Below are 25,880 nucleotides of genomic sequence, written 5' to 3' on the forward strand. Positions count from 1 at the left end.
ATTATGGTGGCAAACAAAGCGTATACCTAGGGGATTGGAGCGGAGTATTGTGTACTTGTCCTGTATGCTCTCACTATAACTGTTGGTCTGGGTGGGTGTTTGTCCCTGTCCACTCTCACCTCCAGACTGGCTGAAGGGGACTCTCTTGTTTATTCTTTCTGTCCCCTTATTGTCTACCACTGCCACACACTATAATGCCTGAGAACTTTAGGGCTCCCTGTGTGAAGAGCTGCTGTTCCCGTGGGGCAAGAGGGGGATTTACAGATTCAAAAACTGTGTCCCTCTCAACCAATATGATTACGGTTGCCTGGTGATTTCCATTGTAAACCCCTATTTTCAGTTGCTTGTAACTTTACCAAACTTTAACTGCTGAGGCTGATATTTTCCATGTTAGCTGTCTACCTCAGGCTGATTGTTTTTTGGTATTGTGTTTTGTTTTGTTTTTTGTTTTTTTAATTTCAACCAAAATGGTTTAGCCGTTTCCAAGAATGAGGGTAGGGAAAAATAAAGTTTGGAGAACTCTTGCACCCCTCCATGCTTTGGAATATGGGCTTGAAATTTTGCAATAGGGGGAGCTGTCAGTGATGGGGCTTGAAATTTGGCAACAGGGGGTGCTGTCAGTGATGTGTCTTTTTACTGCCCCAAGAAAATCTGCCAAAATGTGGCCAAGTTATAAGACTTTGAAAAATCATGGTTCACCCAAAATCGCCAAAGATTCCATCCTCACTGAGCATGCTTGAGCTTCTCACAGCTCCTAGTGCTGACTAAATTGTGCATGCACTATCCCCTACAAAGTGACTGAGCATGCTTCTGCCCTTCATAGCTCCAGCATGTTAGCAGGCTGTGGAATGAACCATCTCCACAGAGTGACTGAGTATACTGCAGCCCAGGGATATGGGGCAAACCTGCTTTCCTTGTACTGGCTGCTTCTGGCTACTCTGTGCCAGGATGGGGCTGATCACTAGATCTGAGAGCAGGGAGCCTGATCATCTATACTTTCAGTGAGACGCTTTCTGTCACTCAGGCAGTGTGGAGGAAAGCATCTGATTCAAATGCAGAGGGGACAAGTGTTGGACCTAGAGGATTGTGGGGATGGACTGGGGGAGTATATTGGGAGCAGGAGCCTAGAGTATGAAGACTGATCCTGGTTGGGCAAGGAGACTGGGAGCTGGGGAGTAAAGTGTGCTTGGTGGAGGGGGGCAATGAGCTAGTGAGCACTGGGGGGGAAACTGAGATCAGATGAAAGTTTGTTGAATCAGAGAAATTTCTGCAAAACAGTTTATTTTTGATGAATCAGCATTTTCTGTTGAAATTCTGTTTTGTCAGAAAATTCTTGACCTGCTGTACTATTGAGAGACCTATTGGAATAATTTTTTCATATAGATTTTAATTTTGCACCTTTCAGAAGCAAACATCTGCATCAAATATCAACAATAGTATTGGACCCCATCCAGCATGTAAAATCAGATAATTTTGTCCAGTACCAGCTCAGAAGCAATCAACCATCATTCTTGACTCTTTTGTCTTGCTCTTGAGAATTGCATGTTTTAGATGTAATAGAACAGGGTTATCAGTTAAAAGATTTAATTTAAACTGTCAAAGTAAAACCATAAAGCTAGGAAAACAAAAGTTTTCAAAATAAAACCAAAGACGTAAACTAATGGAAAAAGAATTAAAGGTACCTGTCCTTTTCAATCAACACAAAATCTTTGGTGTTCCATTTGCCCTTTCTACTATACTTTGCAAATATAATGGGTTGAAATCTCCTACCTTCCAAATCCTCTTTGTGAACCTTAAATGACTGGAGATAGACACTTGAGAATTCCCTTTGTACTGGCATGTCCATCTGCTGTGCCAGTTTCTCCCAAAGTCTGCTATGTATATGAATGGGGAGGTGGGGTGGACTTCACTAGCACATCTGTTTGTAAGGTTGGGGTCTAAATCTCTATATTTGTAATTAATTTTACAAATATATTTTATATATTCATATTTTATAGGCGCCAGGAAAACTGATTGAAATAGAATGTCTGGAATGTGAATATGAAGTCCAGAAACTTGGCACTAAAATTGCAACTTATACTAAAGGTGTTGTTGAGGTATGTTCTTTAATTAGCACTAATTTCTATGAAGAAGGTGAACATTAACTTTCTGTTAAATTTTCAAAAGTTGCACATTAACTGTGTGTCTCAATCTCATGCAACTTTGTAAAAAAAAACCCAGATCATTTTCAATTATATCCATTAATTTTAATATATTATCTTTCTAATGGGCCTGAACAAAAGAACATTGAGTGAAATAAATAGAATCCTCTGTTCTACCATCATATCAACAATTCAGTAGAACAGGGCCATATCATGTTGTTCCACAAGAAGGAACCAAATTGTCTGGCTATACCAAAAGAAGGATAGGAGACATTTGATATGGTTTTAATCATGCTGCAGCTCTATTAGATGTCTGGAACTACCTGGCAGATAAAAGTGTACAGTGGTGGTAACCCCAAGTTTATTCAGTAACTTCCCAGGGGGCTTCCATCAGCCACTCTCTCTTTTTCCATCCAGGTCTCCTAGCCAACCCATTGCTGGCACCTTACTATCCACCCCCCTTGTAGGAGGGTTTAAGGTGGGCTTTAAGAAAGGCGGTTTGGCTCCCTGCTGTACCATTCATAGGAACCCCAGCTCCTCTCTATTCCCATTCCATTCATTTAACCAACATCTCCTTTTAAAGTCTTTTACCAAGCCATTTATCTGGTCATTGTACACGTTCCCTAAGGAATACCTGCATTGGATATCTGCCCCACACTTACATAATGAGTTGCGACATATAGCCTAACTCCCTTCGTGCCACACATCAACAAAGCTCTCCCTGAAGCCACTGTGGGGAAGGCAAGAAAACCCCAACTCTACCTATGCCAATTTGGTGATAAGGAAAAAATTCCTGCCCAGCCCCCCTAAAATGAGTCTGCTAGTGCAATGCCTACAGCAGGTCTAGACCAAACCTGGTACTTCACCACCTAAGGGGGAAGAAGGGTGGGTGCTGCCTCCACCTGCTCCATGTAAAAGGGGGCTTCACCACACAGCCTTGCCTTTTAAGCCCTTATGTCCACCCAGTTCTCAGGAGATGAGTCAGTGACACCATGCTGGCCCCTTCTGCAGCAGTTTGACCTCTCCTTCGCCTCCCATAAAGCACTGTTCCCTTCATTCAGCCAGCCAGCCAAATTCCCCCCAGCTTAAATGTGTGCAGTCAATGAAAAAAGGGGACAAAGGAATGCTGTGTCATACTCATATTTTGCATCATATCTAGGGAAACTATTTGCATACAAATTGTGATGGGTTCGGTCAGAGAGACCTCCTTGGGATTGTCTTCTGACGTGCTGGAATTGCCTCTGAGCCCGTTTTCCCTGTCAGTTTGGGACTCCAGAACCCTGCCTTGTTGAGCCAGACACACTAGTCTGCTGCAACACAGACCCAGGTCTGGTCCACGCCCGCAAAGCAGCAGACTTCAACCAAAAACTGCTCAGCAAGTCACCTATCTCCAGCACCCAGACAGCCACTTCCCAGTGGGATCCAAACCCCAGATAAATCTGTTTTACTCTATATAAAGCTTATACAGGGTAAACTCATAAATTGTCCGCCCTTTGTAACACTGATAGAGAGATATGCACAGCTGTTTGCTCCCCCAGGTATTAATCACTTACTCTGGGTTAATTAATAAACAAACGTGATTTTATTAAGTATAAAAAGTAGGATTTAAGTGGTTTCAAGTAATAACAGACAGAACAAAGTAAGTTACCAAGCAAAATAAAATAAAACACGCAAGTCTAAGCTTAATACATTTAAGAAACTGAATACAGGTAAATCTCACCTTCAGGGATGTTCCAATAAGCTTCTTTCACACACTAGACTCCTCCTTAGTCTGGGCCCAATCCTTTCCCCTGGTACAGTTCTTGTTAGTTCCAGCTCAGGTGGTAACTAGGGGTTTTCTTATGACTGCAGCCCCCTTTGTTCTGTTCCACCCCCTTTTATAGCTTTAGCACAAGGTGGGAATCTTTTGTCTCTCTGGATCCCCACCCCTCCTTCTAAATGGAAAAGCACCAGGTTTAAGATGGATTCCAGTTCAGGTGACATGATCACACGTCACTGTAAGACCCCAAGCCTCCATTCTCTGGCCTGACTCACAGGAACACAGGAAGATTTACAAGTAAACAGCCATTTACAACCAATTGTTCTAGTTAATGGGAGCCATCAAGATCCTAAGCCACCGTTAATGGTCCACACTTTGCATAATTACAGTAGGACCTCAGAGTTATATTTCATATTGCTAGTTTCAGATACAAGAATGATACATTTATACAAATAGGATGACCACACTCAGTAGATCATAAGCTTTGTAATGATACCTTACAAGAGACCTTTTGCATAAACCATATTCCAGTTACTTTATATTCACACTCCTAAGCATATTTACATAAACATATGGAGTGCAATGTCACACACATTGAGGGCCAGATTTTGCAAATACATGCATGAAGGAGTAACTTTACTTCCATAGGTAGTCACATTGAGTTCAATGGGACTAGTCCCATGAGTAAAGTTGCTTCTGAATAGAAGTGTTCACATGTTTGGAACCTAAAATATCAGTCACTTATTTCAATTATTGAATAATTAGAAAAAGATATATCAGTGCTATTATCATTTGAATAAATGTAATAGAAATGTAGATATATTTAAGAAGTATCCATAAAACAAATGCATATTACTAAATTTCTTTTTAGTTTTTACTGTGTTAAAACTCAACTGAAAGCTATGAATTTGTAAATTTCTGCTGTAGAGCCCTATTTATGTAGGCTAGGATTTTCAAAGAGCTCTGTGGTGGCTTCACATTGAAGTCAATGGGAGTTTTGCCATTGATTTGAATGGAGCAGAGTTAATCCAAGACTGATTCCTTTGGAAAATCCCACTTATAATGTTTCTTCTCTTCTTTCTACCCCATGTTAGAACCTCAGCATCTGATGAATTTACTAAATCCTCAGAATTCACAAATAATCCACAATCATGGATTTCTGCTATCATGGGCAATAGGGATAGACAGGCTCTTGGCTGAGTGTGGCAGTAGCTGTAACATTATAGAGTACCTAAAATGACATTCTTTAGCAGTCAAAATGAGACTTTTAAAAAAAAAAAAGAATTCATGTACTGTGCATGAAATATGGGGTACACTTGAGGTCTGTGAAAGTTTCATAAATCAGAAACTACAGAGGGTGTTTTCTGTTGGAAAGAACCTAAAATTGCAGTTTTACAGTAATATTTAGCAAATCATTTGTATTATATGTATATGTAATCAATGTGAAGTAAATTTTTATTTACAGACTCAGCTGAAAGTGATAAGAAGACTTGAACAAGCGTTGCAACATGCAGTTCGACTGGGAGACCCTAATGTTATTCAGGTGGTTTGTGCTACACAGTGGAATCTTTGCCTTCCACTGCTACAACACAATTTGCATCAACATGTACGAAAACCATTAATATCTGTTGCTGATAGCTTAGAAAAGATTGACAGGTAAGTTACTATGCTATGTACGTTGTTTTGTTACTTTGGAAAATAGTGGTCATTTGAAAGCTAATGTAAAGACCAAAAGGTAATTATGGGCATCAGTAAAAGGTGGGTAAAAATAATATTTAAACAGGACACTTAAATAATATTGCATTCCTATTGTAGCCTTCCCTTATGTAGATCTCAAACATCTCTGAAAAATTTCCCAACAGATTATAATAAATTAATATCTGGATAATCTGTATCTCACCCTATCTATCACTAAAATGCAGCCTTCTCTCAAATGAAATATCACAAATGATTAATGGTATACGGAAACACTGCAGTTTAGGACAGGAAGTGAGGAATAATGTATCCAATTGAAATTATATGTGGAAATTGTGTCATCATAATGTGATAAAATATGTTGGAATATGGCCTGGATTCTGACAAGAACATCCCTGCATTTGGGAAAAATACTGCACAATATATAATAATTTGATTGATTGCACATGTCTATTCCACCATAGGGGTGTGTGCACCAGCTCACAGTTGTTGGAGACTTTCTTCCGTCTATGGCACCTGTCGGGGTGAAGTGAGCACAACTGCTGCCTTGTGCTACTATGCACAGGTAGAACAGGTGGAGTGGCCCGGACCCACCCATCAGTTCCTTCTTACCGCTCATGGCGGTTGTTAGAGGTGGTGTTTCTTGCCTTTTCAAGTCCTTCCCTCATAGTATCTGTTTATTATAATTCTAGAGTAGTCTGAAGGTTTTTCATAGTTTTAACGTTAGAGTTAAGTTTTAGTTTTTGATAGTTTGGACTCTCTGGTTTTTGCCTGGATATCGGGACTGGTATCGGGGTCATGCCTCAGTCTCCAGATTGCAAGTCTTGTTGCTCTTGCAGAAAATCAGTGCCTGTGAGTGACCTCATGCCAACTGTCTTAAGTGCCTGGGGGATATTTTTCAGAGTTTTAAGCCCTGTTCCAAGAAAGACAGGGCTGCCAGACTCAAGTTGCACTTAATGGAGTCCGTGTGCTGACCACCATTGGAGCTTCCTGCTCAAAGCAGGCACCAAACAGGTCTGCATCTATTAGGCATACTCTCCTGGTTTGGCTGAGTCAAGAGACAAGTCCTTCATCACCAGTACCAAAGAAGAAATGCTGTAAGACTACTAAGGATTTGGTACTGGAGAGTTCAAGATCCTCACCACAGATGTTGGGTGCAGGCAAGGGCATGGAGCTGCACTCAAAGAAGAAGCGCTCCTCGGGACAATCCTGGAGTCCAGGCATGTTGTTATCCTGAAAGCCTAGGACAGGCCCATCAAGACTGACACCTGAAGTGTCTATCTCATCATTGTCAGCCCAACCTTTGGTACTGCAGGAACAAGAGTCTTTCATGGTGCCATCTACTCCTGAGGCATATGCTGCAGGTGGGAAGTTCATAGACTTGTCAGTACTGGTTTCCCTGGCTGCTCCGGACTCCCACCTGGTACTAGTGTATAAGGTACCAAAGTCTACTGCTCATACTCCACTCTGGCTCACCATGTGGTACCATCAGAGTCTTCAGTTAATGTGCCTTTCAGATTGGTACCAACTAGAGGGAAACCGACCATGATTTCACTGGTACTTCCATCTCCAGGCTCTGGCTGAGGCTCTTTGACAGGATTTGTCCCTTCTTGGTCAGAGGAAGCAGACTCTTTATCTGATTCATAGATCAACTCTTACGTGTCACAACAGCAGCCCCCAGTGAATGCCTATCCATCCTGGTTCTACCCAGAGCATCAATATTGCCCACCTCACAAGCATGAATGACTTGAGCATAATTGGGTCCCAATGTCATATCAGTGGCTTTCTGGAACCCTTGGGGTTTTCCTCTGCAATGTAGGTCATCCCTGCATCCTTCACACTCTGCATCTTAGACTAGGCATCAGGAGCATCTGCACCAGGGACACCAGCTGTGCACCTCTGGTATTGGACCCAGTACTGTACATGAGGAAATTCCTTCTCAGGATCTGCAGAGGAGTCAGAGGAGGCTATACCTCAACAGCCTTTGGCCTTCTCTTCATCGCCAGATGAGGCGGTAGTAGCAGAGTCTGTTTTTCTCCCTCTGTTGACTACGGAGCTTATCAGGAGTTGTTGAAGAGGATGGCTGCGGATCTTGATATCCAGCTGAAGGAGGTCCAGGAAAAGTCACACACACAGGTGGACATTTTGGCCTTGGAGGGTCCCTCTACAATAGTTCTCCCATAGGTGCCAACTCCATGGGTGCTCCGGGGCTGGAGCACCCACGGGGAAAAATTAGTGGATGCTCTGCACCCACCGGCAGCTAAGCTCCCCACCCTGCCTCACCTCCACCTCCGCCTCCTCCCCTGAGCGCTGCATCTCTGCTTCTCCCTCCTTCCCAGCGCTTGCCGCGACCAAACAGCTGTAGCAAGCTCTGAGAGGGAGGGGGGAGGAGCGGGAATGTCGCGCACTCAGGGGAGGAGGAAGTGCTGGGGTGGGGATTTGGGGAAGGAGTCAAATAGGGGCAGGGCGGGGGTGGAGTTGGGGCAGGGACTTTGGGGCAGGGGCGGGGCCAGAGGGGGGTCGAGCACCCACTGGTGCCAGAAGAAGTTCATAGACTCATAGATATTAAGGTCAGAAGGGACCATTATGATCATCTAGTCTGACCTCCTGCACAATGCAGGCCACAGAATCTCACCCACCCACTCCTGCAATAAACCTCTCACCTATGTCTGAGCTATTGAAGTCCTCAAATCGTGTTTTAAAGACTTCAAGGTGCAGAGAATCCTCCAGCAAGTGACCTGTTCCCCATCTACAGAGGAAGGCGTCTATGGTTCTCCCTATTAATGAGGTTTTCCTTGAACCCATTAGGAAGTTTTGACAGACCCCATCTTCCCTTCTCGCTACAGCTAAAAGGGTGGAGAGGAGATCCTGTATGTCCTCATGTGGGTTTGATCATGTGTATAACCATCCTCCTCTGGGCATCCTGGTTGTCATGGCTGCTAATGAGAAAGAGAGACAGGGCACCAGGTTTCAATTCTGAAAGGGAAAGAGGGAAACACATTGGACCTATTTCGAAGGAAGCTTTATTCCACAGGAGGTTTACAGCTTAGAATTGTGAACTAGCAGGCTCTGCTGCATTGTTACGATTTTAGCCTCTGGGATAATATTTTAAAGTTTAAAGACAGGCTGCCTGGCAAGGTGAAACAAGAATTCACTGTGATAGTGGATGAGGGCGAATTCGTTGCCAGAAAGGTTCTATAGACCTGTCTAGATGGAGCTGAGTTTGCAGCATGGGCCATGACTTCTGCCATCACTGTGCAGCAGTGTTCATGATTGCAGTGTCCGGTCTCCCTCCAAGGTGCAGAAAACTATTCAAGACTTCCCATTTGAGAGTCCTTCACTCTTTTCAGAGAAAATGGACAATAGATCCATAGCCTCAAGGATTCAAGATTGATCCTTAAGTCCCTTGGTATCTACACACTGGTGACAAAAAGAAATCAATTTTGCCCAAAGCAACTCCACCGATATCTGTCTTTTATGCCTTGTATCCAAGACCTGTCCAGAAAGAGGCGCAGAAGTCACAAGAGGAATCCACCACTTCCCTCCTCTTCTGCAGTGGTCTGTTCACCTAGACGAACTGGCTCTTCTAAACAAGCCAACGAGCATGTTGGTCGAGGATAGCCTCCTAGTCCCTAAAGTACCATCCTCTCCTTTCTCTCTATATGCCAATCGTTTATCCCACTTCCTAAGGGCTTGGGCCCACTTCCCCGTTCCTCTTCAGGAACCACTCTCACTGCATCTCCTTCAGTAGGAGATGCAATCTCTCCATCATGTAGGAGCCACTGAGGAAGTTCCCACATTGCTCAGAGGAAGGGGTTTATTTCCCATTACATCCTTGTTCTGAAAGGGGGGCTTAGACCCTATTTAGATCTAAGAGAGCTAAACAAATTTCTGAAGAAAATACAATTCTGGATGGTCATTCTGGCTTCAATTATTCCTTCCCTTTACCCAGGGATTGGTATGCTACGCTTGGTTTAAAAGACACACACTTCTACATGGCAGCCCATCAGAGCAGCTCGAGGTTCCTCAAGTTCGTAGTGAGCAGATCTCACTACCAATTCATATTGCTACTCTTTGGCCTGTCAACAGCTCCTTGCGTTTTCATGAAATGCATGGCACTGGAAAGGTTCCTATAAAGGTCAGGAGTCCATGTGGTCCCTTTGGGGGGAGGGATAGCTCAGTGGTTTGAGCATTGGCCTGCTAAACCCAGGGTTGTGAGTTCAATCCTTGAGGAGGCCATTTAGGGATCTGGGGCAAAAATTGGGGATTGGTCCTGCTTTGAGCAGGGGGTTGGACTAGATGAGCTCCTGAGGTCCCTTCCAACCCTGATATTCTATGATACCTGGATGACTGGCTAGTGAGAGGCTGGTCCAAGTCTCGGGTATCATTTAGTGTATCCATTATCCTGTCCAACTTCAATGCACTGGGGTGGCTAGTCAACTTCTACAAATTGATTCGGAATACTGTACAGAATATAGAATTAATTAGAGCAGTCCTGGACTCAACGAAGGCCGACACCTTCCTTCCGCATTTGAGATTCTAGTTTACTGCTATAGACCTAAAGGCAGAGTGTGAAACTGCCTCAGACTCCTGTGGCACATGGTAGTGTACTTTTAAGTAGTGCAGCACGCCAGGCTAATATCTCAGAAAACTTATGGGGTGGCTAGTGTCAGTGTATTCACTGGTTTGTCATCATTTAAACATGGTGGTTCAGATACCAGTACACATTTTATACTCCCTGGACTCCTTACAAGTTTGTGTGAGGTTCCCCTTTGCTCCACTGCATCCGGCTCTCACTTTAGTTACAGACACTTCAGCTCTGGCTTGAGGAGCTCATCCTGGATTCCTACAAACATAAGGTCTTTGATTGGCACAAGACTTGAAAATGCATGTAAATGTCAGGGAATTGAGGGCTGTCCATCTAGCTTGCTTGGTCTTCCTTCCACACAATGAAGGAAGGAATCTGCTGGTGCTAACAGACAATATGGCAGCCATGTTTTATGTAAACAGCCCAGGAGGAAGTTGGTCCACTCGATTGTGCCGAGAGGTGATTCTGATTTGGGAGTTTTGCATAATGAACTCCATCACCTGAGAACTGCTTACCTTTCAGGAGTGCAGAATACACTGGCAGATCAGTTGAGCAGGACTTTCACCATGATTGGTCACTTTACCTGGACATGGTCAGTTCCATCATCCAGTTGTAGGGAATTCCCCAAGTGAACCTGTTTACAACAAAGGCCAACAGAAATTGCTGTCAGTTTTTTTCCCAAGTGAGTCAGAGCCTGGGTTTTTTGACTGATGCCTTACTGCTACCCTGTTTGTACAACCTATTGCATGCCTTCACTCCGATTCCACTCCTACCCAGAGTCTTGTTCAAAGTCAAACAAGACCATGTTCACCTCAGCATTGCTCCATCAACTCAGATTCTCGGTGTTCCTGGCCCTATCAGTCAGACCTCCACAATCTCTCCCACTGGATTCAGATGTGATCTTCTAGGACATGGACACTTCCTCCATCTCAACCTCTTTGTCCTCCAACTGACAGTGTACATGCTTCATGGCTGATGCCTTTGGAAAGCAGTTGCTTAGGACAGCAGCAGAAATAGCAGAAAGCCTTTGATTAGGCATATTTACCTGACAAAATGAAAAAGATTCTCCATCTAGTCCCTACAGAAGAGTGTTTCCCCAGTGTGGGCTCCCATCCATTATGTCTTGGACTATCTTTTGTTCCTGAAACAACAAGTTTTAGTTCCATCATGGGTCACCTAGTAGCTATCTTGGCTGTCTGTCCTTCTATGGGTAACCTCTCTATTTTTTCCAGCCCAATGTCTGTCAGGTGTTTAAAGGGTCTGGACAGGTTTTACCTACAGGTAGAGGACCTTATTCCCCTGTGGGACTTATACCTACACTAGCAAAACTGATGGGTTCCTTCCCCCCCTTCCCCCGCTTTGAGCTGCTGGCATCCTGATTGCTGTTGTCAATGAAAGTGGCCTTTTTGAAAGCCATTACTTCAGCAAAGAGAGTTGGGAAGTTATTGGCTCTGATATCTGAACTTACTTACACTGTTGTCTATAAAGACAAAGTTTACTTTCACCCTCACCTGAAGTTCCTTTCTAAGGTGGTTTCCAATATTCATATTTCTCAAGCAATTTTATTACCTAATTTCTTTCCAAAGCCTTAAAACCATAAAGATGATGAAAAGCTCTACACTTCGGACGTTCGAAGAGCTCTGGCATTTTACATTGATCAAACTAAGTAATTTAGCTCAATCTTGCAGCTGTTTTTATTGAGTTGCAGTCAGAATAAAGGGCAGTCTAGTGTCCTCCCAAAGAAACTCATCTTGGATTTCTGCTTGCTCCAGCTTGTTTACACTGCCAATTGGCTAATGTGACTCCCCCAAGTAGAATATTAGCTGGTGCAACCAAGTCTCTTGCAGCTTCTGCAGCCTTTCTCGCTCATGTGCCCATCTTGGACGTCTGCAAGGTGGCAACTTGGTTGTCAGGCCATACATTTGCCTCTCACTGTGCCATCTCTCAGCAAACCAAGGACGATACCAGATTAGTTGTGTGGTTCTCCAATCTTTGTTCAAGTAGACACCAAGCGCAACCCCTGTTTGAACTGCTTGCGATTCATCTGCAAAAGAATGGACATGTGCAGTCACTCAAAGAAAAAATGGTTAAACCTCTTGTAAGTTGTTCTTTGAAATGTGTTGTATGTCCGTGACTCACCCTCTATTCCATGACACCGGTTTGATATGGTTTCCTGAAGGACCATATCAAAGTCTATCTGGTAAGAAGGAACTGAGGAGGGTCGGGGGTGGGGGGCACTCCGCTCTTTATACCTATGTAGAGTAGCATGAGGTAGCAGAGAGCTCACTGCATCCCAACAATTACTGCTGAGGGAAGAAAGTCTACAACAACTGTGTGCTGGGCGCACACACACCTATAGTGAAATGGACATGTGCAACCCATCTCGAACAACAGTTATATGAAGGTTAGTAACTGTTTCTTCCAAGAGGTGAGAGCTTGACTATTACATCTCAGACAAAAGACAGCACTTCCTGCAGCCTAGTGTCCTCTAACACCACATTGGGGTATTGATTCATTAGTCAAAAGGAGGGGTGCCATGTATTGTATTGCCAGCACCTTTTTTTTTAGTAGTTGTGACGTTTTCCTTAGAGGTGTCTTGTCCCATCCCTGATTCAGGAAGGTGCTTAATGACATGCTTAACTTTAAGTAACTGCGTAGTCACACAGGGTATGTCTACAGGGCACTTTTGAAAATATGGTCATGTCATTTAGGTGCCTAAATAGGAACTACTGAAAATCTGGCTCTTTTTGAACAACTCTATCAGTGATACACAAGAAACAACTCAACAGCAAGATTATACAGTTCTTTCTTGGCTGCGTTGGCTCCTCAGGGCTAAGGAAAGCAAAATGTAGTAAATGGTTATGTTAGTCACTTCAGTATGATGATATGACACAGAAAACATGCAAGGAACAGATAAGTTGAGTGATGGAATCTTGTTACATACATTATTCATATTTCAGCCGCATTTTTTATAATTTTAAGTCTAGACAGCTTTGTCTCTTACTGTTTTAACAGTTTACCTATAAAATTGTCCAATTTCCTAGCTTGTTGATTTTGCTACGTTGCCAAGTTCATATGGAAATTGCTCGTATTGAAGAAGATGAAGATAGAATAGAGGCTGCCATGGAACATTTTCAGAAGGCTATATATCTAGATAACAATGGGCAATACCAGGAACATCTTAAAATGGCTTTTCATCGTCTTCATTTATGCACTATGTTGTACAAGTCACCTGAGCGCCTAGAGGATCAAGCAATTATAATGATTGAACAGGTAATAATAAAGAACAATTTCATTTGTAGAAACAAAAAGTTTGCTTATTAAACTTCTCCAAAAGAAATATTCATTTATAATTCTATTCTAAGAGTTGTGTATATTCAGATCCAAGATTTCTAAGATAATTAAGTTTTGGCCTTTTGAGTAATTTCTTGCAAAATTATTTAATAAATAACTGTTAATGTTAATCTTTACTGACAGTATTCAAAGGAGAGGGCAGTAGTTCTGATGCATCCAGATGGCAATATCATCCATACACCCACGTAGGAAGAGACTGAACTAGCAGGGTTTATGGGGAAAATAAACTTGTGTATCGGCATACCGATAATATGCCATCCCATGTATACACTAAGAACACTCATGTACAATAAAGGAGATAGGAAAGTACATTAAGGAATGCTGCATTTCAGATCCCTCTGTGTTGGCATACAATTGTCAGCGTTGGTGGACTGCTGTATTTTAGGTATGATTTGAACCACTATAGCATAGTTTCAGGACTCCAGCAACTTCCCTGATACCATCTCAGATAATTCAGCTGTGATAGTCCCCAAATAATCTGGTGTTTTAGGCACCAACAAAAGCATATAAATATTAAGAATATTAAGGTTCTTCCCCATTTATATCTTTGTGCTGCAAAAGTGGAGCTCAGCAGCTTATGGTTGGGTCTCTACATAGTTGTCAACTTTTAAAATTGTATTTCAGGGGTCAGTTGTCTAAATAAACTGAAGGCCTGTGCATTTAGAACCTAGCCCCTAGAGGTTTTGTGTGGATTTTGTGTGAATTTTAGCACTTATATTCTGTTTTACAAAGATCATCTGCCTAACAACCACAACCTCCTGTGGGCCAGGTAATTATTACCTCAGTTTTACAATTGGAGAAATGAAGACACAGAGAACTTAAGTGAGAATCAATGTCAAAGTTGTGGATAGAAGACAGGAGTATATTGCTTCATCCATTAGCCTGTGTTGCTTTTCATTTTACTGAACTGCCGCTGATAGTGATCACGGATCATACTAGCTTGCTCAGCTGCAGGTTGGCTGGGAGGAAACTTGCAGCAGCCTTTGCACTGTCAACCTTGGAGGCATTGCTTCCTGCAACTACAAACGGATTTGGAGTCTTCACAGAAATTCAGAGATCCTTGGCCATGGTTGTCATAGAACCTAGAGGTTAGTGCTGGGCAGTTACAGTTAGGCTATGAATGGGATCTTTAGGACAAGCCAGTGACAAGCTTCCAACTCTAGCAACCAGTTTATATAGGGTTACAATTTCAAGGCTAACTTCACAAGGAAGAAGCCTAGAAACATGCTTTGTAGATGAAAGCTGAGAGTTTCCTTTCGATCTGAAGGTCCAAATCAGCGTGGGATGGATACATGTATGTAGTCTTTAAAGACTACAAAGATCACCTATGTATGTTGCTACTGGTCCCTTAGTGTACGGATGTGCACAGTTACTCCTCACATGTGGAACAGAAGCTGAAAATAATAATTTAATGTTAAAACACGAGGATTTCTGGCTGAAATTATACAGGTTTCCTGAAGGACCATACTATCCTAAACATCTGCTCGCCCCTGGCAAGCCATGACTCTCCGATTCCTGCAGACCACCAACCTGCATCATTTGCATGAAGGGATTTCCTCAGGTTGCATCCTCAGACCTGTTTTTGGAATAACTAATTTGCATTTGCTCCACAATGTGCTGTGAAATGGACCCACTGATGCTTTTTGGTTGATATGTTGCATATTAATTCTCAATTATATTTGGTCATAACCAAACTCTTTTGTAATTTTCTTTAACTGAACCATTTTATTTTTGAGAATATATCATAGTGACAGTTCGTACATTAAAAATTAAATAGTAAAATTCAGCCATGAATGTGAGCAACATTAAAATGTAGTTACCTGCATATGCTCTGAGTTAGCCTCAAAATGTTCATGTCAAGAACCAAGGTTTCAGAGTAAGTCTATCCAATAATAACATTGTAGAACAGTACATAAGTGTTTCTGGACTGTAATGCAATTCCTGTGGTACATAAGCCTATGACCAGTGTTGTGGCTTATTTAATGGGTGAGATGTTGTGATAAATAAAGGTGGGGGTAGCTCGCTTTTATGGACACCCAGCCAGCCAGTTCGCTATAAAGTCCCTCTTGGTGTCTCTGCTTGCTTTACCTGTAAAGGTTAAAAAGTCTCCCTGGCTAGGTAAAAGAAAGGGAGTGGGCACCTGATCCAAAGAGCCAGTGGGAGGGCTAAAACTTTTTAAAATTGGGAAAAAAAACTTTCCCTTTGTCTGTCTGTCTGCTCTCTGGAGAGCAGAGACACAGAAAAGCAATGCTGTAAGCAGCTTTAAAACCAGGTATGAAAAAGCATCAATTCATACCTTGAACCTACTTATCTGAAACCCCAAATATGTAAGTAAATCAGGGAATGTCTAAGAAGACGCGATTAGGGTTATTTCTTTTATTTCTTATTGGTTTGTGGACTCCTCTGTGCTAACTTCAAATGCTTTTTGTTTTGCTTGTAACCTTTAAGGTGGACCTCAAGAAGGTTATTCTTGATGTATAATTTTTGAAAGTGGGTTTTTTAAATCTAGCAAACACCTAAGTTCCAGATGTATTTTCTTTCTCTTTTGTTTTTAATAAAATTTACCTTTTTTAAGAACAGGATTGGATTTTTGGTGTCCTAAGACATTTGTGCACATGTTGTTTAATTAGCTGGGGCAACAGCTAATTTCCTTTGTTTTCTTTCTCAGATCTTCCCTGTGGGGGGGCGGTGAAAGGGCTTGAGGGTACCCCAAAGGAGGGAATTCCCAAGGGCACCTTCCTGGGTTCCAGAAAGGAGGGTTTTGCATTTGGGTGGTGGCAGCATCTACCCATTCAAGGTCAGAGAGAAGCTGTAACCTTGGGAGTTTAATACAAGCGTGGAGTGGCCAGTATTAATTTTTAGAATCCTTGCAGGCTCCCACTTTCTGCACTCGAAGTGCCAGAGTGTGGAATCAGCCTTGACAGATGTACAAACACCAATTTAATGAAAATGTACTTATTTTTAAGACAACTGTGAATGTACCCATGACAGTTAGCCCTTTTCTTTATGTAGGCTAAAAAAGGGAAGCAGAAAGACAGTGTGAGGAAAAAGCGGTCTCTTTTGGTCAATGCAGGTCTTGCACTGGCTCCTGATGCATTTCAAATAGTCCTTGACAGTGAAAATGAAGCTAAAGGTAAGGTATGTTTGCTGTGATTAAAATAGGTCAAAGATTTGTCTGTTACTGATTCTTTACCCAGCCTGAAAGATATTTGACCACTGGGGCCAATGATAATGTTTAGAAGACTATATGCCTTTGAGTGAAATCACTGCTGTAGTGGCAAAATTCCCATTGCCTTCGGTAGGGTCATCATGTTTTTGGAGGAAACCCTGTAGTCCCATTTCCGATGCACATAACTGTGTGACACTATAAACTTATGCTCTCAACAAAAAATTGATGTCTTGTATAATTTTATTTTAAATTTGTAACTGCAGAAGCTGTTCCTAGTCATACATGGTAACTATTGAATGCTGTTTCAAGTTACTGTTTGACTCAATAATATTCTGTGGCGTTGAAATACACATGTTCTTTATTACTTTCAAATTTGTTGCCTTTCAATTTTGAGTGCTCTCTTGTTTCTTTATTATGCAAAGAACTAAATATAAATTCACAGTTTACCTTCTAAAACACGGACCCCAGGATTTGAGCTCATTGCTTGTATGTTATACCATGGAAATTTTATCCTGTGAAAGGCTACCCACTCTGTCGTTAAACAGCGTCCATCAGAAGATAGATTGTCCATACTATTCCAGCTGCTTTGTGCCACTCTAGCAGTACAAAGCACCTATAATGTCAGTTTAAGCAGCCTTCTGAAGATTCCCCTCCTTCACCACAGTGTAGAGATCGTGTCCAAGGAAGAGGGAGCATAGCTAGGGAGTCATAGCCCTGGTGGTCCCTGGATGCTGGAGCACAGTTTGTCAAGTGCTGAATTAGGGCCTTTTGAAGGAAGCTCTGACCACTATAAAAGGCAAAATTTCAAATATTTCACAAATTTTGTTGTGAACCAGTATGTATACTTTTCACTGACTCGACATAGATTGCTTTATCAATGAGATTTCAAGTATTATTCTAAATTCCAGTTAGCACACAAAATCACACGAATGAATCACATATACTCACACAAATCACATATACCCCATATAGCAGATGTCTCCAATTATAGATATATTTCTCTTTTTAATTAGGCTGCACTGAATCAAACTATTTTTTGCTGATTTGGGAAATTATAGAACATTTTTATATACTAATTCAAACTTGTTAGTATTTTTTTAATTAGTATAATATAGATATTTTAAAATATATAAGAACCTACTTATGAATGAAGTACATTTTTATATACTAATTCAAAATTGTTAGTATTTTTTTAATTAGTATAATATAGATATTTTAAAATATATAAGAACCTACTTATGAATGAAGTTATTGTAGTGATGAAAAACGTGCATTGTAATGCTTCAAAATTTGCTTGCATTCCTTTGTCTCCATTAAGTTTCCTCAGGTAAAAGTAGGAGTCAAATAAGTTATCTCTGTGCAAAAGCACAGCATCATACTAAGAGTGTGGAGAAAACCAATGGACATTTGAAACGATTAGGGCATGGAAATGACAAGGAGAGGTAATTGCCATAAAGAAGGTGTAGATATTTTTTTTTCATTTTAAAAGTGGTATATTACTAATGCCAAAGGGGAAAGTTTTGATATTAGGACTCTGAAATTATTTGAGGCTCAATCCTGCAAGGTGCTGAGCACCCTGGTACAGATCCAATGTAGCATTTAAGCATGTACTTACTTTTAAGCAAGGGATCAGTGTGGCCATATCATAAGCCATTAAATTTTGTTTAGCTTTGTTTTGTTTATCTATATGCTGATATAATTAGAAATAACAGCTTTATTCCTTGATTTCCAATGTATAAGGAGTCTTCAGTAACTGGCATCCTCCTTCTGCAGTTGATGGTCGATGCTTTATGATTTATAAGTTATCTTTATTAGTGATAAAAATTGACCCTCAATTTAGTAATATTAAAATAATTGTTACCGGGCTTTAAAGTCTGTATTATGATGAAGGATATTTTCAATTAACCTGAAGTTTCAGGCTGAATCTAGAATTTAGGAAATAAATTAGCTAATTAAAGAGTTTTTACATGTGCTTTTTGTGAGATAGAATAAGACTTTGGGCAGATTTGGCTAAAGTTGCACGGAAACAAGGAGTATGGGATGTGTGCCGGGCAGCATGCAGATTCTGTCTCTTGTATGATGATACTCAGATGAGGAAGGTACCAAAATCTAAAAAATGTAAGTCAACACATTACTTACATTGTAACTTTTCTTAATTGATATTTTAAAAATATTTTTAAATGAGAACTCAGTGTCATACATTGTAAATAAATTACTTTAAATTTGTTTTAACCCCAGAGGGATAATTGATTATTAAACAATTCAACACTTCTGATTTGGTAAATTAGTAGTAAAATAGAACTTTAAATTAGTCTGCAAAATTTTGAGATAGTCTATTATTTTGCTAATTTACAAGGTATTAGGCTGCCATAATATTGCGTTAGCAAAGAATTAAAAACACATCATCAATTTAAAAATTGGAATTCTATTCGAGAATGTTTTATGTACTATTATAACTCCTGAGGTTCCTATCACTGAAAGAGATTAGAGCAAATGGAGCTTCTCTTTTTTCAGTGTATTTATTTCATACTGTGATAGCAGTTTGTGTATATAACCACCCCATGTATGGATTGTCTTTAGGTTTTGAACCTTGGAACATTCAGCTTCAAATTGCAGAACTCTAGCAGTCAAGCTGAAGGAATAATTCCATTAGATGATATTAGCAGTAGGTTTTTATCCAGTATTAGTGGTAGTCAGTTTCTCCTATTGTTAGTGTGTGTCTTTCTCTCAAAAACATGGGAGAGAAGCATTTTTAAAAAATTAGGTAAATGTGATAGTAAAATTCATAGATTTGTCAGGGAGGATTTACAGGGTGTCAGAAACTACTTCCAAGTCATTTCTTTTCAAATCAATGGTGAATTTTTAATCCATTTTTTCCATTATGTGGACAATTATATATTTAAGGACTATATAGCCTATTGCTCTCAAACATCAGGCAGAACTCCATTAATGGCAACTGTATACATGAATTGAGGACACTATATACTCCAAAAGTTTTCATTTCTAGTGCCTTTGATTTTTAATTGAAAAGCTGTTTGAGCATGAATAGTTGTACGAGGCATCAGGAATGCAGAAATAGAGAAGCCTGGCACAAAGCAGTCCTATTTGAGGAATGTATTTTATTTAGAGCTATGTGAGTGTGTTAATGGCAATTTTCAGAAACTTCATCTTTTTAAATTAGTTGAACAACCGTGTCCTTTTTACAAATCAATGCCATCAGTAATGTGCCTCATGTTTTTATGTATATAATAAAAGTGCATTTTGAACATTCTGAACCAAGCACATTTCTAATTGCACAGCTGTTCCTTATACTAGTTAAATCTCTGATGTTACATTATGTTAAAATCAAAACAATTGTGTTACAATAAGATTATTTGTTCTCTCCAGTAATTGAACTTAAAACAAGATTCCAGGGTGTAAATATGTGTACTTTCTTCCTCACACCACGCGTACATATAGAAACCTGCCGATACTTCCAAACAAGGCTTTTCCAAGAGCAACATTACAGTGTTAGGGAAGCACTATTCACTGTGCTGCAACATGAAATCATGGCAGTTGGAAAAGGGTGACCATACTTTGTTCTTATTCATGTTTATCTTTTCCTTAAATAATATCTATTTGTGTTTCAGGGGGATAACTGTAGGTAAAACCACACATATACGGTTAGGTATACATAATCATAATATGTAGGTCTTGTATAGCAGTTTTCATCAGTAGATATACAGAGTCTACTTAAAGTTATTTATACAGGTAAATGTTAGAAAGAGGAAGTAACACAGGAGTAATTGGCCAAATTTTCTATGGGTGTTAATTGGTACAGTGCCATTTAATCTATGGAACTGTGCCAGTTTTTACCCGCAGAGAATTTGATGTTTGTTACACAGTTATCAGTGATGTAAAAGGGTAATATTTGGTACAATTAATCAGTTGTTAGACAAGTAGCGAGCCATGAAGCATGTTTTCCAGCATATAAATGAAATTTATGTGGCATTATTATTTATTTAATAGTTCATAGGATGTTTAGTTAAAGCTATATCATTGTTCATTTGGGAGGTTTGTAGATGGATCAGAATTGTTGTATGCATATAAATACAAATCATTTGTGTCTTGTGCACAAACAATATTACATATCTTGTAAACTGGAATTCTTTTGTCTTAGTGTTCTGTTATTTTAATGCAGGAATATAACATGCTGGGCTGGAATTTTTAGTAAAGAAAATCTCAAGAAAAAAGTACGGGGTCTGAAATAAGACTATTTTATTGCTGAGGGTAATCACCAGAGAGGATAGTCTCTGTTTATCTAGAAATCGGTCAAAAATCTGCAACTTTATCAACTCACACTTAAAAGGATAAAACTGTTTTAAATTGGTCCTGGGAGGAAGAGATGGCCTCCCTGCCTGTCACTGGTCCACCCCTTGACACTTATGAGACACTGAATGCTACATAGATTATAAAGCCAGAAGGGCATTTTGATTATCTAGTCTGTCCTCCTGCATAATACAGGACATAGATCTTCTCTGAATTAATTTCTGTTTGAACTAGAGCATAGCTTTTTAGAAAAACATCTAATCTTGATTTTAAAATTGCCAGTGATGAAAAGTCCATCTCAACCATAGTAAATTGTTTCAGTCACCACAATGAATTGTTCTGCACACAAACAGATTTACTTAATCCCTGTGCCTAAATAGACCTGCCTAAACAGCCCTACAGTACCACCCTAGCTACTTCATCACGACATTCACAATTTTACACCAAGAGTTAGGGCACAACAGGGGACAGAATTGCCATGTTCCAGGATGTTGGATTAATGATTAATCCAAGGGAAAAGAGAAATCTGTTTTCTCTTAATTACTGTGGGGTTGACAGACCATCATTCCCCTTCTTGATTTTAACACCATTTGAGATTTTCTCTTCCTCTGCCAGGACACGATGCTCTGATCCCTGTAAGATAATGAAAGAAGTGAACTGGAAAATGTGAGCCGGGCTCATATTTGTGAAATCCAAACATACATACTCTGATTGGAGCAAATCTTGAAAAGTTCACACCTGCCCAAACTGAGCAAAATCTCAACTGTAATGCTTACAAAACATAAAAGTGCATGTTAACTAGGGTTGCCAGCTGAGTGGGCTGTTAAAAGTCCGGTTGGCAAGGGGCTGGCAGGCTCCCTATCCGGCTCCATGCGACTCCCAGGAAGTGGCTGGCATGTCTCTCCAGCTCCTAGGGGAGGGGCAGCCACGGGGGCTCTGTGCACTGCCCCCTTCCCGAGTGCCAGCTCTGCAGCTCCCATTGGCCAGGAACTGCAGTCCGTGTTTGCTGTGGGGGCAGCGCGCAGAGCCCCCTGGCTGCCCCTCCCCCTAGGACCCAGAAGGATATGCTGATCGCTTCCCAGGAGTCACCTGAGGTAAGCGCCACCCGGAGCCTGCACCCCTCAGCCCCTCCCACACCCCAACCCCCTGTCCCAGCCCTGAGCCCCCTCCCACACTCCATACCCCTCAGCCCCAGCCTGGAGACCCCTCCTGCACCCCAAGCCCCTCATCTTCAGACACACCTCAGACCCACATCCGTAGTTGGAGCCCTCACCTCCCTCCTGCACCTCAAACCCCTCATCCCTAGCCCCACTTCTGACCCACACCCCTAGCCAGAGCCCTCACCCCCCCTGCACTCCAAATCCCTCAGCCCCAGCCCGGAGCCCTCACCCCCTCCCGCACCTCAACCTCCAGCCCAGAGCCCCATCCTGCACCCTGAACCCCTCATTTCTGGCCTCACCCCAACCCCCTTCCCCAGCCTGGTGAAAATGAGCTAGTGAGCGAGGATGGGGACAGCGAGTGATGGATGGAATGAGTTGGGGTAAGGCCTCAGAGAATGGGAGAGGCCTTTGGAAGGGACGGAGCAAGGGTGTTAGGTTTTCTGCAATTAGAAAATTAGCAACCCTAATGTTAACCAATTTGAAAAAGTAATAAACTGTAATGTGTCAGCACTCAAAGATGTCTAACCTATACAACCCAATTGTGGAAGAATGATAGATTCAGGAAGCAAGAAGTGGAGCACAAAGGAGCTGCTTCTGTCCCCCTGTGTTTTCTGTAGTCACAGCTTCATGCCAGCAACCCAGAAATGTGAGAAAGGTGCTTGGTTTGACAAGAGAAGACTCTTTAAAGCTGCCATTTCCTGATCACTGCATCCTGTCTCACTCACCCCACCGTCCATCTAATTGATTTATGTACCTGTCTCCCGGCACTGCCTGCAGAGAGGTATTTTCAGTTGCAGTAAACTGTAATGAATAAGGATTTTGGAGGCAGCAATTTTAAATCTGATTCATTCTATCCCTTTTATAGATTTTAATGTAACTCGGCATTTTTCTTATTTAGGAGTAAAGTAAAAAGTCTTTCTGATTTACATAACAACAATAATAAGTAAAGCTTCCTTTTTCTTAGCTCAAAAGAAGAAAGCTAGTACAATTGTGATGGATGATAATCGAGGTGGAAGCCTACAAATGGAATCATCCTTACCCATTAAATCATTCTCTCTTGAAAGAGATTTACTCAGAACATTAGCAGAAATAAGATTCATTAATGCAGAGGTTGGTAAATGCTACAGCTGTGATATTCATTTTTTGTGTCCTCCATCCTTGGCTTTATCTATCTATAGTGCTGGTATACATTCATCTTAAGGAATGATGTGCCAATTATTAGAGATTGTAAACAATAATGTGTTTGCAGAGAAACTAAAAAAAATTAGAGTTTAATGAAGCTAATATCTAAGAAGTTTCCATTCAAAGTAAGTATACTAATGTTTTCCGTGACAATACAGATAATGTGTTTCTCAGTGAATTTATTGCAAATGTTTGACAACTGCCCATAGAGCCCTGGAGTTTTAAAATTTCACTGAGATAAAGTGTGGTGGTTGGTTTTTTTTACAGGAATTATGTTAAATTCATTGTCAGGTTATAAGGAATTTGAAGGACTGCATTTAATATATTTTGTGATAAATTGCTATATGCCTAGACAGTATTTGACAAAATTGTGCAGCTAATATTTTCTTGTAGAATTGAGACTGTGACTTGAGCAGAAGCCAGTCTCTATTTTCAATGTGATATGGTTTGATGAAATTGCAGTTTCATATATATGTTTTTATATATATTTCTAGGTGACTATTCATTTGTTAAGATTGGAGGGTGTTCAGCTGAATGACCATGCTGTTCCGCCTGAAGATACAAGCCAGCATCCCACAGGATATATTTCCAAACTTCCTGAACATGATCCAGATTGGATAACATACAGGTGTTTTTCTTTAATCTGTACCAAACCCTGGGGCCTTTGGCAAATTCTGTTTGATTATCACACCATGAAGATATTTCCAAAAGTTGTTACTTCTTAAAATAAAATCCATTGTTATCAAATGGTTCATTTTCAAAGGCATGGATTCTAGTGGGAAGAGAGAGAGAAGCTAAAGGAAAAGGTTTTACGTGGCCATTTCTGAGTTGGCTCCATTATGGAATAGCTACTGGCATACACTCTTGCAATGAACATTTTAACTGTCAGACCTAAGAAGCTTATAGCCACACAAAAACTCTTTAAAGCTAAGGTTAACTGTGCTGTCCATTTAAAAAAAAAAAAGGATTTCATAGTTTAAAAAAAACATAATTGCCAAAACTCAGAAAATTTTCTGTTCAAATTCCAAAACCAATGTATTCCATTCTGTCTTTTTCTGTACAATGCCCATCGCTGTAATAATATCTGAGCATCTATGTAAATACATAATAAATGACTAAAGTTGGAAAAACTTCCTCTCTATTCCCTCCATCCAAAGGGAGTGAAATGAAGAGAAATTAATTTCAGGTTTCTTTTTTTCTCCCACCTCCATAAATACTATTAAGTTATTTGTTTCTGTTTAAAATCAAGGGAGAAAGGGATCTATGTAGTAAATTTTACCTTTGGAACTAAAGTCCTTTCAAGGAGATTATAATGTTCCTGAAGGCCACCTCTAATAACTAGTAAGTTGGCATTCAAACTTGGAGAAAAACAAAAACAAAAAAGTGTATGCTCATACTCACTGAGAATTAATGAAAAAAAGACATGGAATTTCTTAAAATAGGTTGGTACTGAATTATGATTAGACATTAAAAAGGATCAAAATCAAAGTGAAAAAAATATCTTTTTTTTTTAATTCTTGCCTCAAAAATAGATGTCTGCTTAACATCAAACTTTAAAAGAAAAGTTCACCTCTGGGCATAAATTACACAAGAGAAATTGTCTGTAAAGCAGATTTTTTTTTCATATTTTTTAGAAGGGGTTGTGTGGGGAAACATCATCTTTTTTAAAATGGAACTTTGACCATGGCAGTACTATCATGACACCATAATGAAGGAATGGGTACTGAGGTAAAAAACAAGACAACCTTTCTTAGGTATGTTTGAAGTTCCTTGAGATCCTCAGATGGAAAGCTCTGTAGAAGTTAAGATTATCATCATCATTCATTATAATATATTAATATATGATGCTGAAAGTTTTAGGCTGAGGAACAGTCAATTCCACTACAAATTTTATATATTTATACTCTGAAAAACTGAGAGTGAAGAGTAACCATTTCCTAGCAAGTATATATATCCCTGAGTAAATTCTCTTCTTCATTTCCTTCCCTCTCTTCTGTTTCTGTTCTCTTTTAAATAATAAAATTGGAGGGACACATTGACCCGTTATACCGGGGTGGGCAAACTTTTTGGCCCTGAGGGCCACATCGGGGTTCCAAAACTGTATGGAGGGCCGGATAGGGAAGGCTATGCCTCTCCAAACCCTAACCCTATCCTCCACCTCCCACTTCCCACCCCCTGACTGTCCCCCTAAGAACCTCCAACCCCCCCTACTCCTTGTCCCCGACCACCCCCACCTGGGACCCCCTGCCCCTAACCGCTCCACCGGGACCCCACCCCCTATCCAACCTCCCATGCTCCCTGACTGTCCCAACCCCTATCTACACCCCCAACCACTATCCAAACCCCCGTCTAAAGCCCCTTTCAGAATACAGCCCTGCGAACATGGGCGGAGGACTCGGGAGGAGCAAGGGCAGCCACGCAGCCAGAGAGAAGTTGCGGTTTCCCCTTTAAAGCTCCGCTTCTCTCCGGCTGTCTGCGCGGCTGCCTGGTGCTCCTCCTGAGTCCTACGCCCGCGTTCACCGCA

General features: G+C 40.9%; 1 protein-coding gene across 2 annotated transcripts in view; it reads left to right on the forward strand.

Annotated features, from left to right (window-relative positions):
- The window catches only part of CFAP46 (cilia and flagella associated protein 46), a 143,636-nt gene that overhangs the window by 24,204 nt on the left and 93,552 nt on the right, over positions 1-25,880 (forward strand). Inside the window, exons 11-18 of one of the 2 annotated variants that reach the window (XM_074959109.1) lie at positions 1,998-2,096; positions 5,366-5,556; positions 13,228-13,456; positions 16,550-16,670; positions 18,025-18,148; positions 18,694-18,824; positions 23,139-23,284; positions 23,851-23,984. In XM_074959109.1, the coding sequence (XP_074815210.1) occupies positions 1,998-2,096; positions 5,366-5,556; positions 13,228-13,456; positions 16,550-16,670; positions 18,025-18,148; positions 18,694-18,824; positions 23,139-23,284; positions 23,851-23,984 (1,175 nt within the window). The remainder of the gene's footprint in view (positions 1-1,997; positions 2,097-5,365; positions 5,557-13,227; positions 13,457-16,549; positions 16,671-18,024; positions 18,149-18,693; positions 18,825-23,138; positions 23,285-23,850; positions 23,985-25,880) is intronic. The other variant, XM_074959110.1, reaches the window with a different exon arrangement.

This window comes from Natator depressus, chromosome 7 (assembly GCF_965152275.1).
Source record: "Natator depressus isolate rNatDep1 chromosome 7, rNatDep2.hap1, whole genome shotgun sequence".
NCBI lineage: Eukaryota > Metazoa > Chordata > Testudines > Cheloniidae > Natator > Natator depressus.